At 38.9% G+C, this 8,654-nt stretch overlaps 1 protein-coding gene across 1 annotated transcript; it reads right to left on the bottom strand.

The window, feature by feature from the left end:
* Positions 1 to 3,730: 3,730 nt before the first annotated feature.
* On the bottom strand, positions 3,731 to 7,834 carry LOC147358357 (follitropin subunit beta). The gene is made up of 3 exons (XM_086338602.1): positions 7,684 to 7,834; positions 6,883 to 7,047; positions 3,731 to 5,325 (listed from the first exon to the last, which is right to left on the bottom strand). The coding sequence occupies exons 2-3, from the start codon at positions 7,039 to 7,041 to the stop codon at positions 5,095 to 5,097; spliced, it is 390 nt and encodes a 129-aa protein (XP_086194728.1). The 5' UTR covers positions 7,042 to 7,047; positions 7,684 to 7,834; the 3' UTR covers positions 3,731 to 5,094.
* Positions 7,835 to 8,654: the final 820 nt, after the last annotated feature.

Here is an 8,654-nt window from a genome sequence, read left to right as displayed (position 1 = left end):
ATGCCAAAGAATGCTCAAACTACCGCACAATTGCAGTCATCTCACATGCTAGTAAAGTAATGCTCAAAATTCTCCAAGCCAGGCTTCGGCAATATGTGAGCCGTGAACTTCCTGATGTTCAAGCTGGTTTTAGAAAAGGCAGAGGAACCAGAGATCAAATTGCCAACATCTGCTGGATCATGGAAAAAGCAAGAGAGTTCCAGAAAAACATCTATTTCTGCTTTATTGACTATGCCAAAGCCTTTGACTGTGGGGATCACAATAAACTGGAAAATTCTTCAAGAGATGGGAATACCAGACCACCTGATCTGCCTCTTGAGAAATTTGTATGCAGGTCAGGAAGCAACAGTTAGAACTGGACATGGAACAACAGACTGGTTCCAAATAGGAAAAGGAGTTCATCAAGGCTGTATATTGTCACCCTGTTTATTTAACTTCTATGCAGAGTACATCATGAGAAACGCTGGACTGGAAGAAACACAAGCTGGAATCAAGATTGCCAGGAGAAATATCAATAACCTCAGATATGCAGATGACACTACCCTTAGGGCAGAAAGTGAAGAGGAATTAAAAAGCCTCTTGATGAAAGTGAAAGTGGAGAGTGAAAAAGTTGGCTTAAAGCTCAACATTCAGAAAACGAAGCTCATGGCATCTGGTCCCATCACTTCATGGGAAATAGATGGGGAAACAGTGGAAACAGTGTCAGACTATTTTTTTGGGCTCCAAAATCACTGCAGATGGTGACTGCAGCCATGAAATTAAAAGACGCTTACTCCTTGAAAGGAAAGTTATGACCAACCTAGATAGCATATTCAAAAGCAGAGACATTACTTTGCCAACAAAGGTCCGCCTAGTCAAGGCTATGGTTTTTCCTGTGGTCATGTATGGATGTGAGAGTTGGACTGTGAAGAAGGCTGAGCACCGAAGAATTGATGCTTTTGAACTGTGGTGTTGGAGAAGACTCTTGAGAGTCCCTTGGACTGCAAGGAGATCCAACCAGTCCCTTCTGAAGGAGATCAGCCCTGGGATTTCTTTGGAAGTGATGATGCTAAAGCTGAAACTCCAGTACTTTGGCCACCTCATGCGAAGAGTTGACTCATTGGAAAAGACTCTGACGCTGGGAGGGATTGGGGGCAGAAGGAGAAGGGGATGACAGAGGATGAGATGGCTGGATGGCATCCCTGACTGGATGGACGTGAGTCTGAATGAACTCCGGGAGTTGGTGATGGACAGGCAGGCCTGATGTGCTGCGATTCATGGGGTCGCAAAGAGTCGGACATGACCGAGCGACTGATCTGATCTGATCTGTGCAGTTGGGAGAAGGTTCCTGCGTTGAACTAAAGATAGGGAAAAAATAAAAATCAGGAGCACAATGTTTCTTTTTCATCTTTAATCAGTTGATTTTTCACAATGTTCATTTCAGTTCAGTTGCTCAGTCATGTCTGACTCTTTGCCACCCCATGGACTGCAGCACGCCAGGCTTCCCTGCCTATCACCAACTCCTGGAGCTTACTTAAACTCATGTCCATCGAGTCAGTGATGCCATCCAACCATCTCATCCTCTATCGTCCCCTTCTCCTCTAGCCTTCAATCTTTCCCAGCATCAGGGTCTTTTCTAGTGAGTCAGCTTTTCACATCAGGTGGCCGAAGTATTGGCGTTTCAGCTTCAGCATCAGTCCTTCTAATGAATATTCAGGACTGATTTCCTTTAGAATTGACTGGTTGGATCCCCTTGCAGTCCAAGGGATTCTCAAGAGTCTTCCCCAACACCACAGTTCAAAAGCATCAATTCTTCTGTGCTCAGCTTTCTTTATAGTCAAACTCTCACATCCATACATGACCACTGGAAAAACCATAGCTTTGACTACATGGACCTTTGTTGGCAAAGTAATGTCTCTGCTTTTTAATATGCTGTCTAGATTGTTCATAGCTTTCCGTCCAAGGAACAAGCATCTTTTAATTTCATGACTGCACCCAGCCCATAAAAGCTAACCATGCCACATTTCAAGGCTGCACTCGCCCTCTGCGATGGCCCACACTCTGTCTATGGAGTGTGTTTCTCTCTGAATAAATCCACATTTTACCTATCACTTTGTCTCTCACTGAATTCTTTCTGCAATGAGACATCAAGAACCTGAGCTTCATTAGGTCCTGAAACCAGGTCTGTGATCTTAGTTGAAAGTCCTTTGGGTTTTGGCTGGGTTCAAATCCTCGTCACATGGGTTCGAGTCCCAACCTGAGGTAAACAGTTTCATAATCATCTTTTTTGTCCTATTTTTTTCACTACTACTCTGCATTCAAGTCCAGAGGGCTCAGTAACCTGTGGGTGCAAATCCCAGATGGAGGGGGAGTTAAGAATCCTGCCTCCCCTCCTCTAAGAATGGGAAAATAGTATCAACTCCCATTGATGTTTTCATTAGCTGGAACTGGAGATTTGGGGTTATTGTTTTAATAATGGAGATTTTGTAACTTAAGAATGATCAGTGAGGCTCTGTAGCCTGATAAAAATTTTCATGCAGAGGATGAGGCAGGACAGCTACTTCTGAGCAAATTCAAAAGGACAGGGAGGAACAAAATACAGGTGCTTGTATCGTGCAGGGAGGGAGGAGGAAGGAGGGTTCAGGATGGGGAACATGTGTATACCTGTGGTGGATTCATGTTGATATATGGCAAAACCAATACAATATTGTAAAGTTAAAAAATAAAATTAAAAAAATACAGTTGCTTGTAGGAATATACTCCTTGAATCCTGCTTGTTTGGTATATGTGCACTGATGACAGTAGCATATAATATTCTTCTTTCCTGTTTTTTTTTTTTTTTAACTTTTAATTCAATTCAGTTCGAACCAGGGATCGAACACACATACCCTGAAGTGAAAGCTGAGTCTTAACCATTGGACCACCAGGGAAGTCCAATAGCATATAATATTCGTACCCTGGAGCCAATGTACAAAAAATAGACTGAATTCAGATCAATATGTCTCTCTTCAAAAGGATGAATCATATATATATATATATATATATATACATACACACATACACACACACACCCACACACATACATATATATATATTTCTTTTGGCAAACACAGATCAACAGCTTAGAGCTTTTCAATGTCATTAAAATTGTTGGGTCTGACTTTAGATAAATATTTATTTGAGATGTAGCAGTCAATGTGCCTTCCATGTTCAACTTCCCCTTCCAGATTCAATTGCTTTTTCACTACTCCCTTATTCAAGAAAACAGCATTAGGCTGTTCTTTGCTGATAAGAGGCCACTGAGGGAACAGAAGTTATAATTTAAAGCATCTTATTAGACCTTGTAGCCCTAATTTCAACCTGTCAAAATATTGTAGAGAATATAGCTATAAGGCACACTCAGTACCAGATTGGAATGCACATAGCTGATTACCAGTACCTGCAATTTTACATCAGTCCTTGCCAACATGACATAATATGACAGATTATCATAGGAGAGTTGGGCTAAGAGATCGGGATCCAGGGTTCTTATCCTGCCTGCATATACAGTCTTTGTGATCTAAGTTGGGTCACTTGACATCCTTGGCCTTCAATTTTTCATCTCAAAAATCCAAAGAATGAGCTTTCTTGGACTTTCCAGCGTCCCCATCCACTCTGTGATTCTCCCTTTGGTTTTCCCCCACCCCCACTGTATCAGAAAAAGAGTTCAAAAAGTGACCCAAAATTTAAACGAGGAAATACTTTTAGAAATGTAACAAAATTAATATTTCCAAAGGTCAGTACAAGTAAATATTGTAGAAGCACTAGGGATTTTTTTGTAAGATTTATTTTATTACCATCATAAACATACAGACATTTTAGTCATCTGCTTACATGTGAAATAAAATCCAAACCTATGACTCTGGTGGCTAGCATCTTTATTTAAAAAAATAGGATTTAAATAAATTAGTTAATATGAGTATGAAACAAGTACATAACTGAGAGGTAACATCTCGAAATCAACTTATGAAATAGTCTCAATATTTATCCTCTTGAAAGAAACAGATCTGGGAGAACATGGATAGACAAAAAAGAGTACTGACACAGAGAGAACTTTAGAAAACAGCAGTGAGTTTTTTTTTTGTTTGTTATGGCTAATCTTTCTAAAAGAGCATTTTCTTTACATAAATGTATTTGAAGATAAGATAAATGCACTTATTAAGTTGTCAAAATTGCTTTCAAATCTGCTCTCAAATCCACCTCTTTCCAAAGGAGTAGATCCTACATTCAAGGGCAGGGTGATATAGTTCTCTGTACTTTCCAAAGGGAGTTTTGCAGGACCCTGACAGCATTTGTTCCATTTATTTAAATGATGGAATAGATGTGGCTAGTTTCCACAAGTCCATATTAACATTTCTTGCTTTTGCCCTTAACTAAAGGACTCGGCAGTAATAGCTTGGAAATCCTGAGCTTGGTAACTGCCACCTGCCTGAATGATTCAGAGAGTTTTATCCTGTCTCCATCCTCCATGTGCCAGAGGAGGAGAGGCAAGACAGAACTGAAGCTGATGCCCCGCTTCCGTGGAGCGCAGCCTCATCAGATAGCCTCTAACATCCTCTCTCAGTGTTCTCCGATCCCTAACTTTCTGATCTTACTTTCTTTAAGGAAGCCATTATTGAGTTTCTTACTAAATTCTATGTGGAGTGTTAGGCTTTGAGGCTACAATCATGAAGAAGAGGTTGGCCCTGCTCTTGAGGGCTCTTGAGTCTGGTAGGAGAATGCTGCATTTAGGACTTTCACCTACTTTTAGCTGATTTCCTTCCCCTGGGACCGTATCCCTAGCTTTAAGAGGAAGGGATTGCCTGAGAGGATTTCTAAGATTATTAAACGGGAAAGCACCCTCGTGTCTGTAAGTTAAGTGAGAGTGAATAAGACTTATGGAACCAGATGTAGAATACAGGTCTGAGTGGTGACAGGCCCCAGCCCTCTCCATTCCTGGAGCTCCCCTTCTCAGGAGAGCAGAGATCAGTAGGGTCTCCCGTGGTGGTCTGCAGCCTAGGCACATGTACACACAGACATCTTGGATGTTTTGGTCCTTTAGGATAAGGGTAGGCAGCTCAAAGCATCCGCTGCTCTTTATTCTTTGATTTCCCTGAAGGAGCAGTAGCTGGGCCCCAGGCCTCGCACGGTGCAGTCAGTGCTGTCGCTGTCACACTTGCCGCAGTGACATTCAGTGGCTACTGGGTACGTGTACAGGGAGTCTGCATGGTGAGCACAGCCAGGCACTTTCACCGTCTCGTAGACCAGCTCCTTGAAGGTACACGTTTTCTGGATATTGGGCCTTGCTGGGTCCCTGTACACCAAGTCCTGAGTGGTTTAGGAGACAGAGAGAGAGACAGATGAGTTACAGTAGTCTGGAAGTTTCTGTTTAGCTTAATCAAAGTGAGACAGGGATTGAATACTGCTCGCTCTAATATTTACACTTTAAAATTCTTTTATGAAATTCCTAATCAAGGAAACATATCTCATAAGTTACCTATATGCTATACCATGTTTCCTGATTATTCTACAGATATTTCAGAAAATATAAGTTCTTTTATTACTCCTTGTGTCTTTGTCAAAATGTTAATTATTTTTTCAACTATCAAGAAATTTGAATTTCAATAGAGGAAAATGATTACAAGAGAAATTGACAAATTTTAATTTGACTTTTTTACTTAGTTGAAAGCTGTATTAATGACAACTTGAACCACGAATCAGTGAAGTTTAATTCCTCAGAAATTTTTTCCAAATGCATTGTCCCTGAGTGTTTATAGTCAAAAAGTATATAATGTGGAATGATAATGCTTAGATTAGCCTGACTATGAAAGCTTATATAAGATTTTAACTATTTCGCTGTCTTGTAGACATCTCTCCACCTTGAAGCCTATATATTTTGCACAAGTCACAGTTTCTAAGGCTACATGGTTTGTACATAAGAACTTTAATCCTTGCAGAATAGGTTTTTTTGTAGCACTTTCTAGTAAAAAAAAAAAAATATATATATATATATATATATATATATATTTGCACTGAGGGAAAAGTTGTTACTTCTGTTTAAGTTATTTCAATATCATGCCACTAAGTCTATATCCCAAGAAGATGTGATAAGTGGATTTTGGTCAAACTCATTTACCACCCCATAAAGTATATTTCATTAAAAGGTTGGTATTTTCAATTTCAGCTTATTGAATGAAATTCTGCATAGATAGCCAGGTGTTATAGGGGAAAAAAGAGAAAGTAGAAACTGCCCCTGGGATTAATTCAAAGAAGCTGTGTGAATACAAACTGTTTTTTTGCCTCCATGCCTTGATTTTCTCAACAGTATAAAGAACTGTGTGGGTTTACAGATTCATTTTGGTTATAACAGTCTACAAGGATTGATTGTGTTCTCAGGCTGCTTGTTGGTATTTGCATTCAGCAGGCCAATAAGACAATTTTTATAATGTGGCTGTGCTTTTATATGGCTTGCAAACATATTTTGGTACTGTCTCTGTTGTAAAGGCCTCAATTACAGAAATTGGCTTTTGGGGACTATTGTAGCTGTTCTATTATTAAATGTATGCATGTTTATGTTTTTAATCTCTCTATATGTAAAATCTATCATAGAACTATTTTTTGAAATAATTAAAAATTTTTAAAATAGAGTAGCATATTACTAAATTGATCAGATCAAACCTGACTCTTCTTTACATTTACTGTAATCAAATCTGAGCCCAAACATTTAGTTTATATCATGGTAAAAAAGCCAGTCATAAAACAGTATTGGCTAAAGGTCTCATGGCTATTCGTTGGGAAAGTTAAAATATTGACAAGTGGGAATCAATGAAGCCTGCCTTGTCCAGACCCTCAGCACCCTCACTTCCAGCAAAGCAAAGTGCCTACCCGGGTGTAGCAGTAGCCTGCACACCACGTGGTGTTGATGCTTATGCAGAAGCCACATTCCTGTTTCTCCACCGTGATGGTGATGTTGGTCAGCTCGCAGCTTCTGCAGCAGATTGCTCTCCAGCAACAGAAAAGGAAGCAGAACTGGACGGACTTCATCCTGGGCTGAGAAACAAACAATTAAGGCTTGTGAGAAACTGAGAAGCCAAAGAATTATAATCGTTTATATATTCTGACCAAACCAAAAATAATTTTTCTATCCATCGTCTCCTATCATATTTTGCTCCAGCAATGTTTTTTCCTTCCTTTTCCTTTGCTTTACTTGTTTCTTGAACAAGCATTTCTAATTATGCTCCTCAATTTTTTGTTGTTGTTGTTAAAGTAGAAACATATCACAGATCAAAACTCCAATATAATGATTTAAGCAGAGCAGTGTTTGGTTTAGAACATTACTGCTGTCTATTTTAGAGTGATTACTCTGAAGCAAGCAATCATGATCATTGTATTTGTCCCTTTATTACCATTTAAAAGACTAAAAAGAAACTTCTGTATTACAAAATTAGTTCATCATTTTTAGCATCTCATAAATATTATCATTTGCTTTTGCCCCCCTTTGTTTAAAATGAGACTATTTCAGAGGCCAGATGAATTGATCTATATAAAGTCAATTGCTTGCTAACATTGAATACAGTGTATTTAAGATGCCAGGTTAACAAGCACAGATTCCCTATACAATAGAATTTAAAAAGCTCTAAATTTGTTCTCTAGATCCTTAAAAATCTGCGAATTGAAGTAACTCACCACTTGATAACTGTAGATGCTGAGACTTTTCCGTAGACAGCTGCCTTGTCTGGGGAAAGCTGTAGCTGAGTCTAGTCTCAGTTCACCTTTTATACAAAATTGTGTGAAACTAAACTAAACCTTGTGGATTTGTTGGGTATTAGTAAGAGCAATGTTAGCCTGAAGCTTGCTGTAAGTGAATCAGTGTTTGGATAGACAGGGAGATCAATCCTTACTAAAGTAGTCTAAACGCAGTAGATCAGGACAAATAATGTTACCAGAGATGATTTTGTACAGATTAAATTTGATATAGTAGAACACCCACTCCTTAACCTTGTCAAATTAAATTTGACTTTGGGTTTTTCTTTTGTACCTTTAACTTGGGGAATTCAGAATTCTTTTCAAGTATTGCCTTGGCTCTGTTGAGGTGTATCAAAAAGATATGGTTAATAAATTACTCTGAAGGTAGATTGAAAACTAGCAGGGAAAAAACAAATAGAAAGTCTTTAATGATCTGACTCCTGTCTAAAATATAGACTGTATTCCTCTTTACATCCAGATCCTCTAATTTCAAATGTTATTCTTTGATGCTTTACTTGTAATTCTTTAAATGTTCTGCTGATTCATTTCTCTAGCTCTTTGCATATGCAATGTTCATCTTGCCTGAAATGTCCTTGCTTACCCCCTACATCTCCTAAAGTACTGCCACCCCAGGCAAATCCTCAACCTTCAACATTCATTTGATAGCATTTAGAATGGGAAGAAGAGGAGAGCTTTAATTATCAACTTCTTTTTAATCCTTTATCTTTGTTTCTCCCAGTAGACTAAGAGCTCCATGGAGACTGGGACTGAGTTGTTTAACAAATATTTACTATTTAAGCAGTGTGGCTCTAGCAAAGGACAATGGTGAAAATATTAGGATATGATGTCAGAGATGTAACAGAAGCCAAGTCATGTAAGACATTTTAGGCCAATATAAACTTTGATTTTTA

This window comes from Bos grunniens, chromosome 15 (assembly GCF_055505025.1).
Source record: "Bos grunniens cultivar Pamir isolate PY7600 chromosome 15, Bosgru_T2T1.0, whole genome shotgun sequence".
NCBI classification, from domain to species: Eukaryota; Metazoa; Chordata; class Mammalia; order Artiodactyla; family Bovidae; genus Bos; species Bos grunniens.
The sequence above is the reverse complement of the archived record's forward strand: the minus strand, read 5'-3'. Positions and strand labels throughout refer to the sequence as shown.

Bases quoted from the DNA above. Each gene is read 5' to 3' on its own strand.
- LOC147358357 (XM_086338602.1), bottom strand. From the start codon at position 7,041: ATGAAGTCCGTCCAGTTCTGCTTCCTTTTCTGTTGCTGGAGAGCAATC. The intron at 5,326-6,882 runs GTAGGCACTTTG...TAAACCACTCAG, and splicing joins CAGGCTACTGCTACACCCGG to GACTTGGTGTACAGGGACCC.